The 19,965-nt window shown below is 46.8% G+C and overlaps 2 protein-coding genes across 7 annotated transcripts in view; both read left to right on the top strand.

Annotated features, from left to right (window-relative positions):
* The window catches only part of pitpnm3 (PITPNM family member 3), an 856,450-nt gene that overhangs the window by 411,595 nt on the left and 424,890 nt on the right, over nucleotides 1-19,965 (top strand). The gene's annotated exons all lie outside the window — the stretch shown is intronic.
* LOC119974883 lies at nucleotides 7,090-10,204 on the top strand. The gene is made up of 2 exons (XM_038814213.1): nucleotides 7,090-7,708; nucleotides 7,835-10,204. Exons 1-2 carry the CDS (start codon nucleotides 7,146-7,148, stop codon nucleotides 10,182-10,184), a joined length of 2,913 nt encoding a protein of 970 aa, XP_038670141.1. The 5' UTR covers nucleotides 7,090-7,145; the 3' UTR covers nucleotides 10,185-10,204.

Consider the following 19,965-nt stretch of genomic DNA (forward strand, 5'->3'; position numbering starts at 1 on the left):
TCCTACATTACACCAGTGACTACAATTCAAGAGTTCTTCAGTGTCTATAAAGCACTTTGGGACAGCTTGTGATTGTGAAAGTTGCAAGTCCTTTTCTCCAGGAGTCACTGGGTCAGGAGCTGGAGGGAACCCTGACTCATTTCTTTTGTCCCTCCTGACCCCGGGCTATCGGCAGCCAATTGACAATCCCTAATCGTGCCGCATGTCAGCTAATTGAACTGAGACTAAGGGATGAACCTCATGCCTTGCCACTAAAGTAATTTTTATTTGTTTTTTATTAGTAATTGAAAACCTGTCAGATATTTTGTTTTAAACACTGTTTCTAACACTGATGTGCTGTTTTATTAAGAAACTGTCAGTTTGCCTCAAGCTATAAAAAGAACAAAAATTGCAAAGTGCTGGAAATCTTATGGAAAGACAAATCGAACAAAATAATGTACATGACATTGTCTGAAATATTATGTTATTATGGGTCAATTTTCCATTGTATATTGTAAGCCTTTGCATATTCTTCTTTATTGTTACATTTTAATGCAGTTACCTTACCGTCCTTTAGTGAGATGTGGGACTACTTATGAGTCCTGGCCCATGCCCCCCCCCCCCCCCCCCCCCCCCCCCCGCCACCACTCCTGGAGGTCCCAGGTAACCCAGGTAAGGATTGCACAGCAATTCCTCAGCAAGTTTAAACTTTGGTTGGCCAATTGCCTTGCATATGGAGCCATTCGATACTGCAATTTAAATTGCAAACTAAGAGTGGAGTGGCATTCCGACTCTGACTCCACTCCACAGAGTCACCGTCCATAGAGTACACCTTGAATGGACTTTAACCGAGGAATATTCTAGAAATGGAAGCTCAAGCCAAACTCTTGCAAGAAACAAGGCACTGCATCTCATCATGATAATAGGAATGTTATGTGTACCCTAGCCGTGATCTTCTAGGACTATTTTGAGTAACGTGATCCCATCTCAATCTATTTTGTGGTGAAGCTGGACCGCACACTAATCCTCCATGAGCACCTGAGGAAAGTAACCTCCAAGGCAAGGTCAATGGCCAAGTTGCCCACCAACTGGTGCACACAACCTGTGGAGGACTGTGCACCATTATGGACCAGGAGTAGCTTACTGGACATCTCGTCTGTTTGTCAATGACCAAGTGAACGCTGCAATGCCCCAAGTTCGTCCCAACACTCAGCCAGCACATGCTGTTGCTCATCACCCTTGCATCCATTCAGCATAACTCTTCATGCCTTCAGAAAGTCCAGTGAATAAAGGAGAGCAATAGTCTTCCCATCCACCAGAGCTTCAACATCGCTCCTGAATGCTGCTTGAGATAATTGTGGTCATTGTTCCTTTAAGGGCAACACAGCAGAGTAAGGGTCACATGGCCTGGTGACCAATCGGGACTCAGAGTGTGGAATCACCTCATGGAGAAAAATGTTCCTGGCCTGAGACATTTGTGGAGCTGGCTACAGCTATGAGGCTGCTGTACCATGCTTACTGATAATTGTGTTCACAAATTAACTCTGTGAAAGTGCATCTTTTCAGCAATGCAAGTCTTTTTGGAATCATGCACTTTACCTTTGACAGAGATACTTGAATAGCTGAACGAGATCGCCCCGCGCCCCCCAGGACCCCGGAGCCCGCCCGCGCCACCAGGTCCCGCCGGTAAGGGACCTAGTCTGATCCACGGCAGTGGGACCGGCAAAAAAACCAGCGAGTCCTCGGCCCATCGTGGGCCGGAGACTTCGGGCAGCCCCGAGGCCCATGAGTCACACCGGTCCCCGCCATTCTCCTGGGCGGGCGGCGTGACTCACGCCTCGCCGACGTTTGGAGGGCCGGAGAATTCGGCGGCCGGCGGAGGCGGGATACACAACGATCCCCGGCGATTCTCCGACCCGGCGGGGGGGGTCGGAGAATCCCGCCCATTATTCCAATCACTGTAAACACAGATGCTCCTGCCACTGTCTCCATATTTGAACAACTTACACCTTCCTTCCATCTTTTAATTTTAACAGCCACTTCACTCAGACCTGTTGTCAGAGAGGGGCAGCATGGTGGTGCAGTGGTAGCACTGCAGTCTCGTGGCGCAGAGGTCCCAGGTTCAATACCGGCTCTGGGTCACTGTCCGTGTGGAGTTTGCACATTCTCCCCGTGGTTGCGTGGGTTTCGCCCCCACAACCCAAAGATGTGCAGGCTAGGTAGATTGAACATGCTAAATTGCCCCTTAATTGGAAAAAACAAACTGGGTACTCTAACTTTAAAGGAAAAAAAAAAGACCTGTTGTCAGACAAACCTCAACTGGTCACAATAGCCCTTTCATTTTACTTTATATTAAAGACACAGCCCTGAAACATAAAAATCTAATAAACCTCATATTTGTAACATTAATCAGAAGACTGTGAGTCATACTGGCAGCAATGAAGAATCTTGAAATGGTTATATGGTTCTCAAGTATTGGTGTTTCTATTATTTCCTATCATGACATCCTAAACTGAAAAAAAGAGACATTTATTGTTTTCTGATCTTATGCTGTGATGATCACTTTGGAAATCTGGACACACGTTGCGTACAATTTTTCTCTCAGTAGGTTAGTGGCGAGAACATTGTTGTCTCCTGCACAAAATAGGAAAATTAACCAATAACTCGTTTCACAAAATGTACTTTATGATCTATGTATTTGTGGACTTTTGACTAACTCTAGTTGCCGGTTTGCGCAGACTAACAATTGTCCCTTGTCTACAGCTGGTTTTACCAGCTTAGCAGCAAGAATTTAATGCAGAATATTCCCATAAATGGTGGACTGATTCGGATTGAAGCTCCCAGGCATAAGATCACCATCAGGTAAACTCATTACAAAATGCAGATATAATTATATAATTAAATGATCATTCAGAAAACTATGCTTCTATTTTAAAAACCAGGAATCATAATTCCTTTATTTCATTTCCCCGGTTACCCCAGTCTCTGCAGAATTTTTATCACCCAGTTTGTCTCGGAACTAGATGTGAAAGTGTGGAATGTATCTCATTGTGACTTGTCTGCCGACAACAATATGGCGAAAATGGTAATTTAGCTACGTTGAGGATTGAATTTTTATATTCATGCTATGGGCGCGATTCTCCGCTCCCCAGGCCGGGTGGGAGAATCGCGGGAAGGCCGCTCTGGCACCCCCGCAATTCTCCCAACCCCCCCCCCAAAATGGCGTGTTGCGTTTTGTAACACGCCGTTCAGAGAATCGCGGGTCGCCGTTTTTCACGGTGACCCGCGATCTCCGGCCTTGATGGGCCGAACGGACTGACGTTCCCGACCTGTTCACGCCGGCGGCAACCACACCTGGTTGCTGCCGGCGTGAACATCACGCGAGAGGTAAGTTTGGGGCCTGTGGGGGGCGGAGAGGGGATCGAGCACCACGGCCGTGCTCGGGAGGGGACTGGCCCGCGATCGGTGCCCACCGATCGTCGGGCCGGCGTCTCTAAGAGACGCACTCTTTGCCCTCTGCCGACCCACAAGATCAAGCCGCCATGTCTTACGGGGCAGCGGAGGGGAAGACGGCAACCGTGCATGCGTGGGTTGGCGCCGGCCAACCTGCGCGTGCACGGCTGACGTCACTTAGGTGCCGCCGGCCCGTCATTATCGGCGCGCCGCCTTGACGCCAGTGTCAAGGCCCGGCGGCCGAGTTCCCCGCAACGCCGCTCCTAGCCCCCCGGGGGGGGGGAGAATAGGGGGCGAGGAGCGGCCTCCGACACCGTCGTGAAACACTCTGGGCGCGATTCTCCGCAAATGCGGAGAGTCGTGAAGGCTGCCGTGAAACTGGCCGTGTTTCACGGCAGCCTCCGCGCCCCCTCCCGGGACCCGATTCTGCTCCCCGGTCGGGGCTAGCAGCGGGGCCCCGTGAACCACGGCATCGCAGGCTTAGCGAACTTCGCTAAGCCCGCACGCCAAGGGTAACGGCGGCTGACGCGCACAATGACGTCAGCCGCGCATGCGCGGATTGGACTGCTCCAGCCCGCGCATGCACGGATGACGTCATCACGCATATGCGTGAAACCCACGCATGCGCGGGCCGTCATGCCCCTCAGCCGCCCCGCGGACTGATCCAGCGGGGCGGCGGAGGAACAAAGAGTGCGTGGGGTTCGGACCCGCTGCCCGTGATCGGTGCCCACTGATCGCGGGCCCATGCCACCCTTGGCACGGCCGTGGTGCGGCCGTGCCAATCGGGCCATGGTTCTCCAGAATGGCACTTTGCAGCCGTTTTCACGAACGGTGAGAGCAGGTGTGTTGGAGTTCGTGAAAATGGCCGTAAAAGCCTGGGAAATCGGCCCATCGGATAGGGGAGAATCGCTTCTCGCCGTAAAAAAATGGCGAGCAGCGATTCGTGTCGTGGGGCGGCCGTGGGGGGGGGGAGAATAGCGGGAGGTCGGGAAAAATGTCGGGAAGGCCCTCCCGCTATTCTCTGATCCGTCGTGGGGGGCGGAGAATCACGCCCTCTGGGTTTCACGCCGGCGTCAGCCGTTGCGGAGAATCACGCCCTCTGGGTTTCACGCCGGCGTCAGCCGTTGCGGAGAATCGCGCCCTATGTTTCCCATATTCTCTGCAAGCCCTTGTGCTAATTTAAATGTTAGAGATTTTAGCTTGTTCTAGGAATCAAGACTCCAACTTGTGAGCTCTAGTTTGAACTTTGCAACAGCTTGAGTGAGTTGGTAATGGTTTCAATTACTCACACAGAATTGACAGTACTCTTTGACAGTGAGCAGATTGTTTTAGATCAGTGATGATTTTGAGAAAATTCTGTGAGAACGATTTTCATTCCTTCCTGTGGGGACTCTTGTTTTACCTTCTTCTAATAAATGTCGATTGTGCGGTTGATTGGAGGTGTCAAAGATACAACTTTATTGCTAATTATTCACTTTAATACACTTGCATAAGAACGGAATCAAAACTTAGAAACAAAATGTCAAACAATACATAAACGGGTCAACTTCATGACAAAGAAAAGCATTAAACATAAAGCATAAAGAAAACAAACAAACAGATGACTCAAGAAGTCGGGAAGGCAGAAATGCAGGAACAAGACCTCAACCACGAGGTCTTAATTTTAAGGGAATCCTGATCTCTGGTCCAATCCCTCATTTACACTGATTGGTTTCTAATTCTCAGCTGGGACCTCCTGGTTTGTTCAAATGGATGTCTGTTACTTCGAGGATGATTTATTAATCAAACATTGGCCATTACTTAAGGTTGACTGCTGTCCATCAAAGTTATCTCAGCGTTTATGTGCTCAGTCTCATGAAAATAGGTTTCTCACACCACTGCTGGCCATAGACCTTTCTGTAACTAATTAGTTGATACATTCCTATTGCTATATACACTGAAATACAATAGCTAATTCATTTGAACAATGTCTAAATTTCCAGTCAAGACACGAGAGTTCAATAGCTGATCCATTATCTAAAACAATGACTGTATTCTCACAGTCAAGTCATTTTTATTAATTTCACTCTTTAGCTATGCATTTCAATTAGCACCTAAAACCGTGAACATAGAACATAGAACAGTACAGCACAGAACAGGCCCTTCGGCCCTCGATGTTGTGCCGAGCAATGATCACCCTACTCAAACCCACGTATCCACCCTACACCCGTAACACTACGGGCAATTTAGCATGGCCAATCCACCTAACCCGCACATCTTTGGACTGTGGGAGGAAACCAGAGCACCCGGAGGAAACCCACGCACACACGGGGAGGACGTGCAGACTCCACACAGACAGTGACCCAGCCGGGAATCGAACCTGGGACCCTGGAGCTGTGAAGCATTTATGCTAACCACCATGCTACCGTGCTGCTAATCTATTGCTCCCTGCCCACCCCCACAATCTGCTCGCTCACTGCCACTTTTGCCAGCTCCTGGTAGTGGGTGGTCAGAGTACCCACCTCATTCGGATGGTTGTCTCCTTAAGGTATGAAAATCAGGATCCGAAGATATACATGGGACCTTGCTGGAATTTTCACTTGCCAATGGGCAGGGCATTGGTATTTTGCACAGTGCTACCTAAACAGTGGCCATCAAAGGGGCCCCACTACAAGTGGTTCACTTAAAATAGTGACTTCCCGTTCCTTCAATGACTTGTGGGGCCAGGATGAGACTTAATGTTCCTCCCAGCTATACAAGACTCTTCCTAACAACCTCTGCCCCTTGCTACACTGATCACTTGATTATTCCACGCCCCATCACCCCCCCCCCCCCCACCCCCAAACAAAACACACACTTCTTGAAGCTGTAATGTCCAGCTCTGCTGTGTGTCACATCCAGGAGTATCCTGCCTCCCTGACTGGTGAGCTGCGAGTGAGAACTTGGGTCAGTGCTTAACAATCAGCTGTAAGTCAGTCAAGAACATTCAAGCTAAATCCTGAAACATGGCCGACTCGGGTGCACTTGGGTGGACTGCATGATGGCAATGCTCTACCCAATATATATAGAATCATAGAATCCCTACAGTGCGGAAGGAGGCCGTTCGGTCCATCGAGTCTGCACTGACCCTTTGAATGAGCACCCTAGCCATTTACACACCCCCATCCACCCCGCCCTATCCCCATAACCCAGAACTTGGACATTAAGGGGCAACTTAGCATGGTCAATCCACCTAACCTGCACATCTTTGGTCTGTGGGAGGAAATCGGAGCAACTGGAGGAATCCCACATAGACACGGGGAGAAAGTGCAAACTCAACACGGACAGAGGTCGGAATTGAAACCAGGGACCCTGGCGCAATGAGGCAACCATTGTGCCACCATTCTGCCCTTGATCGAGTGTAGTGGGGGTAGAGTGAAAACTGCTCTTTAAACTCCACAAGGCCAGACACAATTTACCCGAGTCAGTGATGAGGAAGCAAAGAACTTAAAGCTCCAGAAAATTCTAAACTCAGCGAATTATAACTGAAAGCACCCCAATGCTATATTCTAAATTCCTCGCTGACCACGGAATCAATTAAAGGTGATGTGAAGTGCCTTTGTGATTTCAGCAGTGATGCGAGACTAACATTGTGATGTTTGCCCAGATCATAAGAGCTGAGTCATAATGATTGCCTTTGTTTCAAGGTGAATAATTTGTAACCTTGCAAGATGAACATTTGAAAAAGCTGAGGAATGGATGAAGTTAGAACAAAAACCGTTTCTGGTGTGAAATTCAACATGGATGAACTAAGACGTGTGGATCCAATAGAAATGTCACACGACGAGCTGCCAACTGAAGGACTCTTTGATATTAATCAAATGAGGAAACCAAAGAAATCTGATACAAATCTGTATCGATGGTTTCATATTTCACAAATACCTGCTTCAAAGCAAAAATGTGACAAAACAAATTACTCCATTAAATCAGAAGAAGAGATTTATTCTAAGAGAGAGGTTCAGATACAGATGTCGAAGTATGAAGGTCCCAGGTATACATCTGCTGAACCTGATTGTAAATGCACATCTATTAGCCTGGCTGAAGGGTCACCTGATAATGTAGATACTGTGATTGATGATTTGGAAACAGAAGACTCTTACTGTTGCACTTTAAGTGGTCAAGGACGAGTGGATCAAGGGATGAAGAAATTAGAACAGAGAAGATGTTCTTCTATTCCTGCAGCAGATGGGTTAGAATCACATAGATCATCGCAACAGGTGGTTCCTCAAGTAGTAAATCCGCTTGTAACAGATTCTAAGTACGTAAGTGAATTGGCCAATGGAAACAGGTGTTATCCCCAAAATGAATTCATTGATAATACTTTCAAAGTTGGCAAGAATGCAAAAGATGATACTTTCCTATCCATTTGTGATTATATTTATAGATCCAGTTCCGGAGACACAAAAGAGAAAGGTAAGGACTTTATCAAAAGAAGGAATATTTATGCAACAGAAAAAGATTCCAGAGATTCCCCAGAATTATCCCTCATGCAGGAACAGTTACACCAACTTGTTGCACCCACTGCGGAGAATGTAAATTTGATAGCTGAATCGAAAGCGAAGAAACTAGTAGATCCTGAATCTGTAGCTGCAGATGGTGGAGATTGTCAAGCAGATTTTACTGACTTAGCTTTAAAAAGGCCTGAATTGCTGGAACAATCTCGGCAAATGTCCGGAGATTCCTCTTGTGACAAAATACCTGCTCAACCGTTCCGCAAAAGTGATGTGCAAGTTCTATTACACCAGCAGAAGGCCTGCAGCGTGATTTGTACACTTTGTACCAGCAGTGCTGAAACAGAGAATGTGCAGGGACAGAATTGTGCATCAATTCCTGTTCCTCAAAAACAACATAATGAAGAGTTGAGAACGGAAAGTTTAGTAATAAAGAATAGTAAGAAGGAAGACTTTGCTGAAGTACAATTTTTGGGGAATAATATTGATAAAGAAGGGGCTAGAAACGTCACTCAGGCAAGTGAACAAAATTCTAATCAGTTTGCAAAATTAACCGTTTCTGCTCAATTAGCCACGCCTGCTGAGTCGCCCGTTAAGATGCAAGCTCCGGAAGGCAGTCTGAAAAGTCAAGTGAACCTTGAGACAAAACCAGGAATTGAGGTAAAAGTATTGCACATGCAGAGAGAGAAAATTGGAGCCACCAATGCAACGTTAGGCAGTCGTAGGTTGAAAGCTGACGGCAAGGAAATATTCGAGCAGGCCGACGAAAGATTTGGATCGAGTGGCGAGAAAATGGAGTCCAATAATTCAGCCGAACAAACCAAGGCCCCAACATCCCATCTTATTCACTCAAGCAGCAAACCGATGAAAACAAGAACCACAACGGAGGCAGAGAATGAAACGGGCTCACTGGCAAGTGAGAAGCAGTACCTGAAAGAGTTTTCCAATGACCCAGTCAGGAAATCCGCTGTGTTTAATTACTGTCAGAAAATGTGGTCCGCGACCAGTACCGCTAAAGGAGAGAAGACTCCACAGGTGGAAAGTGCATCAGCTGAAGCGTTTAGGGGGTTGAAAAGGCTACTGGAGAAAAAGCTTGATCTTAATTACGCTGTCCTCGTGTGGAAGGATTATTATGAAAGGAAACGAAGGAGGGAGGCAGAAATTAAGCAGAAACTTCTGCAAAAGCAAACTGCTTCAGCCCTGGCACTTCAGCAAGATTCAAGTGACAGCCACCAGCTGGACGCAGCCCCAACTGATATTCCCAAGAGAAAATCCACGGCCGCCAAGTATGGGGTATCTATTCAAGTGAAGAGCTCTCCTCTCCATTCTCGAAAGGTGATACAATGCAATGCAAAATACCAAAATTATCATAATGGGATTGCACCTAACTTATCCAGAGAAAAGGATTCTACCAGCATTGCAAGTCCCAAAGATATTAGAGATGAGGATGACTCATCTGACAAGTGTGAGCTCGATTTATACCTAGGCAAGAAGTTTATAAAGAAAAAAGGATCTGGAAATTCATTGGCATTCTCAAATTGTTCCATAACTGAAGACAACAATGAAAATCGGTGTTCTTCACCTGATTCCGTAGGGTCAGATATATCCCTTGATTTTTATACGTCACTGCACAAAGCATCCCTGGATATGAATAAATATTCAGATAACAAAGCACTGAGACAGGTCAGGTCTGGATACAGATCTTCTCATGGAGTCATGCAATCTTCCCTCTGTGATAATAATAAAACAAATCCAGGAGAGTTATCAAGAAAATCGTATGGCGAAGATCATGGGCGAGAGAACTTTGAAAGTCAAGTGTATAGTAAAGTAAGCACTCGCTCTACCAGACCAGGAGAAGAAGGATTGCTGTCTGGAATACTCGATAACGAATCACCGAGAGTGGGCAGAAAGTCACAGAGATCAGCCATCGGATCTTACAGCAAAGCTAATCCAGATCTCGGTGACTCCAGGTGGATGAGAAAGGAAAGATTGGCAACTGATCAAGTTGCTGAAGAGATACCACGCAATAGCAGGTCTGGAAGCAAACCTGGAGATGATTCCTCTAGCTTCAGTGGAACAAGAAAACCCGTTTCCTCAGATTACAGATTGCACTCTGGAAGGACAGATGACCAGCCAGCTAAAGATGTGAAACCCTTCAATGTGACAGGACCTAGTCCTTCCAGAAAGAGAAGCACTGGACTGGTGGATTTGAGAATAACCAACAGTGGAGCGGTTGAAGATGTCAGGCATAAAGTCAAATCTTCTGGACTTAGTTTACAGTAGATAATTAAAAATGGATGAGAAGAAATGGGGGTCACGGGGGTGGGGGGGGGGGGGGGGGGGGTTGGAATTGGGGGAGTGGTGTGAAGAAAACAATACCCAAAAAAATTCAACAAGTGAATGTTAGATATCCAAGAACAAAAGATGACAAATAATATGTAGCATACATAAATAAACAATTGGAAAATGAAAGAAATTAAAAGTTAAAAAAAAAAGTATTTTATTGCTGTCATAAAATCATTTGAGAGGGATGGAGAAAATGCCCAGTTTTCTTTTCAGAGGAGCATGATCACATATAATTATTAGTTAATGTTTTGACATTCAGGAGCACATATTATTGCACAATCGGTTTAATAAAAAACTGATGAGGGAGAGTTTGCAGTAAAGTGTTTCACAAATAAATAGTGTAACAATATTTTTCTACGACACAATAAACTTGACGACACTTAATTTGAAAGTGGTATCTCTAGAACTCGTCTTTATATTTAGCATTGTCGCATGATAGAAATGGCAAAATTGCCACTGTGGAATGACCTTTCTGCCTGTGATATTTAAGGCTTTCTTGGTAGTAATTAACTTGAGAATTACACAAAGCCAAACTCCAAATGTTAGTGTGAAATTTGCTTCTCTCTCTCAACTAAGTTTTTATCTTTCAGCAGTTTGGTTTAACTGCTATAAATTTATTTTCTTCCACTTACCACGGCTAACTTATATACCCCCTTTTGAGGAGCCACTTGATAAATGACTTAACAAGTTAAATGGTTGTTGCGTTGGGGAGAAGGCAGGAGAATGAGGATTGACCATAAGACATAGCAGCAGAATTAGGCCACTCGGCCCATCGAGTCTGCTCCGCCATTCAATCAAGGCTGATATTTTTATCATCCCCATTCTCCTGCCGTTTCCCCATAACCCCGATCCCCTTACTAATCAATAACCTATCTATCTCTATCTTAAAGACAGTCAGTGATTTGGCCTCCACAGCCTTCTGCGGCAAACAGTTCCGCAGATCCACCACCCTTTGGCTGAAGAAATACCTCCCCATTTCTGTTGTTATGGGAGCGCCGTTTTCAGAACCCCAAAATGTCTCATGGAGTTCAACCAGCCTCTCCCTTTAATGTATTGTTGCTTTTGAAGCACACGGCCTGGTCTCCAGGTGTGGTATTACAGTTATGGACACATGGGTTTTTAAACACAAAACAATGTTTATTCCATGAATTCAACTTAAACTTTTTAAATAAACATTGGATCCCTTAACACTCCCGAAAATAATACAACACTAAATAATCCCTCAAAATATTCCTTCAAACCTTCAAACGACTTAAAACCTTTAAACAGAAACACATCAGGTTAAAGACATTACTATCATGAGTTTAAATCACCCAAATGATTCAGAGATAATCTTTCCTGGCAGAGATCACCGCAGACCCAGCTCACTGCAAACACAGACACAGCCAAGCTCTTTTCCTCAAAACTAGCTTTCCATTTCCAAAACAGCTCACAACAAACCAGCCAGGCACTTTTCAGCTGCTTTCTCAAACAGAAACTAAAAGCAGAAAAAGCAGAAGTGATCTCAGCTCAGCTCCCCCCTCTGACATCACTTCAGTAAGATGAGCTGCTGCATTTCTTAAAGGTACATTGCTTAAACATCCATTTCTTAAAGGTACTCTCACATGACACTTTTAAAGGATTGTCCCTTTAGTCTGTGATTATGTCCTCTGCTTCTAGTTTTTCCTACTGGTGGAAACATCCTCTTCATTATCCAGGCCTCACAGTATCCTGTAAGTTTCAATAAGATCCCCCCCCTCATCCTTCTAAACTCCAATGAGTACAGACCCAGAGTCCTCAACAGTTCTTCATATGACAATCTCTTTGTTCCAGGGATCATTCTTGTGAACCTCTTCTGGACCCCTACCTGAGAAACATATCAGAATGACAGAGCAGACTCGATGGCCGAATAGCCTAATTATGTTCCTATGTCTTATGGTCTTACGGCATGAGTCTGTGCCAATCAACGGAAAACCTGTTGATATTGCAGAAGGGCGTCAGAGGTTCCAATGGACTAGGCATCTGATATTAAAATTCCCATTCTACTGTTGTGAAGGATCACATAATTAGACAGATACTGAGTGCGATTCAATGGCCTCGCCGTGCCCGACTTGGTTGCGCCCATGAATTTTGTGATAGGCCTCTCATGAGATTCCGGACACTTGAGATGTCTCGTGAGATTCAAGCGAATCTTGCGAGACGTTGCGATCTGGATCTTGCCCTCGCTGGCCTTGATCCAGATCAGCACATTTACGAGCCGCATGATTCATTTCAATCTGCTTGCCCCATTTTCTCCCACAGCCCGGGAACTAATGGCCTCACCAGCGAGGCCTCGACAGGGTGCCGTTTAGTACTGGTCCACACAATCGTGGACGAGGCCTACCTGCACCGGAGGGGTCTCCCAGGCCTTTGGAGACCCCTGAGTGCTCAGAGACAGGGCAGAGTGCCCCCCCAGCTCTCCCTCTGGCACATGGGCACTATGGCACTGTCAAGGTGCTCAAGTGGCACTTCCTTGCTGGCAGGGGTACTGCCAGGGTGCCTGAGTGGCAATGCCAGGATGGTACTGCCAAGGGCCCAGGTCTGAGGGGGGGGGGGGGGCAATACTCATGAAAGGGGGGAATGAAGGGGGTTGGTGAAAGGCGGGTATGAAGGGGCCTAATAAAGTTTGGGGGGTGAAGGGTGAGGATCTTGAAAGGGGGGACCCAAAATGGGGTGGGGGTGGCGTGGCCTTGAGATGGAGGGAATCCTCACCGACTCCATCGGGGCTGTCTTCACTTAGGGAGATGGGAGGTATAAGTGTGCGTAGGTGACATTGCCCATGGGTGGGGGGTGTGGGGGACCTTCAAGCTCACTTAAGAGTTTGGGACACTCTTTCAAAACGCCACCCTGATCTCTGAGGAGCCAGTGTCACCGGCGATTTCAGCTCCCCAGTTTTTTTAAAAGTTCAAAGTGTGGGCTTGACCAGGGAGAAACTCCCCAAGGCCCAGAAAAATGACTAAGGATGTGATCTACTGGTCGGGTCGCGCCCCCGGAGAAGCCTCTTCGAGATCTACCCAGCTTGCCATGCCTAGCAAGATTTAATGGGATCCCACAAGGATGGGACTCTGTTGCAATTCGTTTAGATTGTGCCCTAACTGTGGTTGAATAGCAATGTGGATATCACCATAAATGACGGCGAGGAACAACCCGTCAAACCCACCCAAAATGACACTGAAGAAACCTTTTGGTTGAAACGCGCCCACTGATGACTTGAAAACAGAAGACCCTTTCCCTTACACTTTAAATGGTTTAGGACTAAGGGATCTGGGATAATTAAATTATAATTAAGATGCTGCATTCTTAAACAAGGTGGGATTATACAGATGATCACAACGGATTGTTCTTAGAGCAGCAAATCAGCTTGCAACAGATTCTAAGTACGTATGTAAATTTGACAATGAAAACGAGTATTGTGCCAAAAATGAATTGGTTGATGATTCTTCCAAAGATGCAAAAACACATTTTGCAGAATTCACTTCAAAAAGGGCCTGAAATGCTCCTTTGGCACACCTGACAAAATACACATTCAACAGTTTTGCCAAAATGATATGCATGAAGTGTTAAATCATTGGAAGGTTGGCAAAATTGTTTGTATATGTTGTACTGGTAAAACAAAACCCTATAGTAAAGTTGTAATTGTGGATCAATGTCAGTCGGGAAGAGTTTGGGACGTCTGTACAATGTAATTCCTCAGCTGGATCTTGCCACATTCCTGGATGGGTGTTGTGGAAACGTCAGCATTTGTCAAAACGGAGCTGCCTCGGTTGTTATGCTTTCTAAAATGTGAACTCCTTGAGGACCACGGTAGGTGGAAGCCGCTGGAAGATTTGTTGCGCAAAGGTGTTTTTATTTATTTCTCCGTGTGCATTTGATAGCATAACAACAGACTGTTCCCACAGACAACAGTAGTAATAAGGACAGATGTCTCATAGTTTATACTGGTACTGCAGAATGATTTGGAGAAATTGCGCTCGGGTACACGTGAGGAAGCCATAGGTTTTCCAGAGCACTTCATGTGCTCCAGCAAAACAAATGGTCAGCCTTTTTAGTGAGCATTTAAATGCCCACCACATTTTTCATGTTAATAAACAATGGAGCTCTGCCACCTCTTTAAACTTTTAAAACAAGAAGGTAATCGTGCGATCCACCTAATTTTTCTTTTGAAGTTCATACATGTATCTATAGATTCATCACCAAAAGGAAATCATGCAATCCTTCAGGGTTGTGTGGGTTTAAAAGGATTTCTCTTCGTCCTTAGCCTGCATATCAGTGTGATTGAGGTTCACTGCATTATTGAAACAGGAAAGAGTATCACTGAAATGAATGGGTGGGATTTTCCAGCCCTTCCTGCTGGTGGCATCTTCCAGTCCTGCCGATGGTGGCCTTCCTGTGGCGGGTGCCCCGTCGATGGAGGGTATGAGCGACACAAAGCCCCGTAGACATTGGTGGGACCGGAAGATCCTGCCACTGGCCAATGGCGGACCTCTTTTGCCGCTGGAAAACATGACGTGGGGGGAAGGGTGGGTGGAAATCCCGCCCACTATTGTTTACGTAAATTTTCAATGTAAAGAATACTTGCATGGTAACATGGGCCAACGCATTGCTGTAAATATGGTATGCTGGTAGTACAGTAGCAAACAAAGTATTTGGTGTGGATGCAATCCAGACCAGAGTGGATGACAGCAGAAATATTACCATCACATGTGTGTGTGTCTGTGGTTGTGTAAGAATTTATTCATACATGACTGGGATCTCAGACTTAAAACAATACTTAAAATCTCAGCTACACACGAGCATTTGGAACTTTTGGTGACTCAAAATTTTTGTAACCATGGGGCAGCACAGTAGCACAAGTGGATAGCACTGTGACTTCACAGCGGCAGGGTCCCAGGTTCAATTCCCTGCTGGGTCACTGACTGTGAGGAGTCTGCACTTTCTCCCCATGTCTGCGTGGGTTTTCTCCGGGTGTTCCGGTTTCTTCCCACAGTCCAAAGAAGTGCAGGTTAGGTGGATTGGCCATGATAAATTGCCCTTAATGACCAAAAAAGGATAGGAGGAATTATTGCGTTCCGGGGATCGGGTGGAAGTGAGGGCTTAAGTGGGTCGGTGCAGACTCGATGGGCCAAATGGCCTCCTTCTGCACTGTATGTTCTATGAATCTTACCAAAAACTGGAGATGTGTCAGTTCCGGCAAGCCGAAAGACAGCTTGAGCCTCTTGGAAAGCAAAAAGTACGAGGGGGTAGTTGATGCTGTCATTCTGACGAGGCAAGAACTCTTTGAGCAGAGAACCGGCTTCAAACAGGTCAGGGGCACCATGTGTAAAAGACCAGCGGTTCTGCCGATTAGCATCCAGGCCACACCTCGGAGGTCTCTCGGGGCTCTCCCCCTCAACAGTCATCACCGGCAGATTCCCCCACACCCCCCATGACAGTCATCAACGATAGGTCCCTGTCCCCCCACCCACCCCGACAGTCATCGCCGGCAGATCCCCCCCTCCCCAATGTCCGTGCTCTCCCCCTCCTACCCACGACCCATAAACGCAACTATGCAATCTACCCCCCCCACCCCCTAAACACTGTCGGGGCACTGCCTGGGCATGTCCCTCTCTGGGGGGCTACGCTTACCTTGAGCACTGGGAGGGTATCCCCTCAATTGCCTCAGACCTGGCCAGTCTTACTATAATTGACAGCGGTCTGATGTTATGCTGGTGCTGGGTCAAGGTTCTGCGAGGATTGGCGGGGGGGGGGGAGGTCTTTAATGACAAGGCAATGTATTGAAAAGAGGTCCCCAGGCTCCCGCGGAAGGATTCTCATCAGAAAGTGGGGGGGGGGGGGGTTCCAGAACCCAGTCACGCCAGAGAGAATCAGGCTTCGCAATTCTCTCTGGATTTTGAGCCTGCACCGAATTTCTCACGGGTGGAGAGGGAGGGCTCCCATGAAAATGTTCTTGGACCAACTCATCTGTTCCTCAATATGAATAGAAACTGTAATTTCACAGTTAGAACATAGAACATAGAAGAGTACAGCACAGAACAGGCCCTTCGGCCCTCGATGTTGTGCCGAGCAATGATCACCCCACTCAAACCCACGTATCCACCCTATACCCGTAACGCAACAACCCCCCCCCCCTTAACCTTACTTTTTTTAGGACACTACGGGCAATTTAGCCTGGCCAATCCACCTAACCCGCACATCTTTGGACTGTGGGAGGAAACCGGAGCACCCGGAGGAAACCCACGCACACACAGGGAGGACGTGCAGACTCCGCACGTTCTGGGTAAGCTTCAGGTGCTGGAGATTTAATCTGAAGGACTAGCTCAATGATCATTTCAATCAGTTTGAATGAAATCTCTGCCCAGGTCACTGCGGCACAGTCTTCGAGAGATCTGAATTTCAGCCACAGCTGCATGAGACACACTGGGACAATAAATTACCCATGAAAGACATCAGCAGTCTATGGACAAAATCAATATTTGTTGACTAAATGCCATTAGTAAATTCCTTCTAGAGTCACTGAACATTAGCCAATTACTTCACTAATTATTCAATTACAGAAGTTCATCAAGGCAGTACATTAGAGATTAAACTTCCGTTTTCTAAATGAACTTTTTGAAAGAAGTTGAGGAAATTTCGACCAGTTAAATGCACCTGACTTTTTTCTCTCCTCATGCTGGATAGGGTGGATTAACAACTCGGTTAAGCCAGAAGCAACTGCACCAAAGGCGGAGGTGTCACCTGATTGCTGACTGTGACTGCACGCAAAAGACTCAGCAAAAGTGTGCAGGAGTAACGATAGATGACAGATTAAAACAAGAATTTTGGGTGCTGGCTCTGGTGTGGCGAGCCCCACAGCCGGAAAGGGTTGTCCCCGTGAGGTTTGGCCACCGGTGTTCTGTGCAGAAGTTCTCTTTTGATGATGATATTAAATAATAACCAGCTGGGCAGCTCCTTCCCAGTCTACCTGCTATGGAGCAGAGCTCTGTCCTCAGAAAGAGCACTTATTAGAAATGAGATACTGTACTATTGCCCCAATTCTAGAAGCCACACTCTCTTCATGCTCCGCTACCTGATGTGGGAGTGCAGTAGGGCGGCACAGTAGCACAGTGGTTAGCACTGTTGCTTCACATCGGCAGTGACCTGGGTTCGATTCCCCCCTCGGGTCACTGAAAATGAAAAATGAAAATCGCTTATTGTCACGAGTAGGCGCCAATGAAGTTGCTGTGAAAAGCCCCTAGTCGCCACATTCAGGCACCTGTTCAGGGAGGCTGGTAGAGGAATTGAACCGTGCTGCTGGCATGCCTTGGTCTGCTTTAAAAGCCAGCGATTTAGCCCAGTGTGCTAAACCAGCCCCAAATGAAAATCACTTATTGTCACGAGTCGGCTTCAATGAAGTTACTGTGAAAAGCCCCCAGTCGCCACATTCCGGCGCCTGTTCGGGGAGGCTGGTACGGGAATTGAACCATGCTGCTGGCCTCCCTTGGTCTGCTTTAAAAGCCAGCAATTTAGCCCAGTGTGCTAAACCAACCCCTTAATGTCTGTGCGGAGTCTGCACGTTCTCCCCTTGTCTGCGTGGGCTTCCTCTGGGTGCTCCGGTTTCCTCCCACAGCCCAAAGATGTGCAAGTTAGGTGGATTGGCCCTGCTAAAAATTGCCCTTGGTGTCCAATAAAAAGGTTTGGTGAAGTTGCTGGATTACGGGGATAGGGTGGAGGTGTGGGCTTAGGTAGGGTGCTCTTTCCAAGGGTCGGTGCAGACTATGGGCCAAATGGCCTACTTCTGCACTGTAAATTCTATGATTCTATGAATCAGTTCATTTACCCAATGTATAAGGCAGGACTTATGCTCTGATAACTGGAATTGCTCCATTATTGCTGGCACATAGCCAAACCTTGTATTATCGATAGTATGTCATTGGAAAGTATGCTCGTAAAATGAACAGTTTTGTAATGCTCAAGTGCATGTGCAGTTTTTACAATTCGTTTATGGGATGTGGGCGGCGCTGGCCAGGACAGATTTATTGCCCAAACCTAATTGCCCTCAAGAAGGTGGTGGTGAGCTGTCATTTTGAACCGCTGCAGTCCATATGGTGTAGGTGCACCCACAGTGCTGTTAGGGAGGCAGTTCCAGGATCTTGAACCAGCGACGGTGAAAGAAGGGCAATATATTTCCAAGTCAGGATGGTGAGAGACTTGGAGAGGAACTTTCAGGTGGTGGTGTTCCCATATATCTAATAATAATCTTTATTATTGTCACAAGTAGGCTTACATCAACACTGCAATGAAGTTACTGTGAAAGTCCTCTAGTCGCCACACTTCGGTGCTTGTTCGGGTACAGTGAGGGAGAATTCAGGATGACCAATTCACCCAAGCATATCTTTTGTGACTTGTGAGAGGACAAAATCCACAGTATTTACATGGATAGTTATCCAGGAAATGTTAGCTTAAAACCTAGTCTAATTCCTTGGGAACAACAGAACTGACTCACCAACGTCCCATTGACCTGTTGACCTGATCCAACCCAACCTGACCATCACCCGACCACTTGCTACCTCAGACCCATCATGACTGCCTCCCCTTGATCTATTTACCCACTTATCCACTCGCTACCCCACCCACCACCTCACCCACTTACCGCACTCACCCTACACACTTTTTAAGAATGTATTCTTTCACAGGATGTGGGCGTCGCTGGCTAAGGCAGCGTTTATTGCCCATCCCTAATTGCCCTTAAGAAGGTGGAGGTGAGCTGCCTTCTTGTACTGCTGCAGTCAATCTGGTGTAGGTACAGCAACAGTGCTGATAGTAAGGAAGTTCCAGTATTTTGACCCAGCAACAGTGAAGGAATGGTGATATTGTTCCAAGTCAGGTTGATGTATAGTTCGCAGGGGAATGTGCAGGTGGTGCTATTCCTACTTACCCACTTACTTCACCTACTCACCCACCCTACAACCTTACCCAGTCACAAATATACATCCATTCACTCAGTCACTAACATTCATCCACTCATCCAGACACGAACATTCACACTGGACCTTTATTCATACCATATGGCAGCTAATGCCATAAAACGAGGCATGTCTTGTCCCCCACCCCCACCCCAGCACTGCAGTGGAGTTCTTTGAAAGACAGTTCTTTGAGGCAGTTCTGCAGAAGCTCAGCTCAGGAGATTCATAGAATTCATAGAATTTGCAGTGCAGGAGGAGGCCATTCGGCCCATCGAGTCTGCATCGGCCCTCGGAAAGAGCACCGTACTTAAGCCCACACCTCCACCCTATCCCCGTAACCCCACCTACCCTTTTTTTTGGATACTAAGGGCAATTTTGCATGGCTAATCCACCTGACCTGCACATCTTTGGACTGTGGGAGGAAACCGGAGGACCCGGAGGAGACACCGGGAGAACATGCGTATTACACAGACAGTCACCCAAGCCGGGAATCGAACCTGTGTCCCTGGAGTGCTAATCACTGTGCTACCGTGCCGCAAAAAAATTGAAACAACTTTGAGGCGGAGCTCTGCAGAAGATATAGGTCTTCCGTGTTACAGCAGAGAATGAGGCCACTTAGCACATTTCTGCCTTTCTGTAAGAATATGCAAATTAGTAGCTGGAGTAGGCCACTCGGCCCCTTGAGCCTGCTCCACCATTTAATAAGATCATGGCTGATCTGACTGGAACTTCAACCCCACATTCCCACCTACCCGCGG

This window comes from Scyliorhinus canicula, chromosome 12, assembly GCF_902713615.1.
Source record: "Scyliorhinus canicula chromosome 12, sScyCan1.1, whole genome shotgun sequence".
Taxonomy (NCBI): Eukaryota; Metazoa; Chordata; class Chondrichthyes; order Carcharhiniformes; family Scyliorhinidae; genus Scyliorhinus; species Scyliorhinus canicula.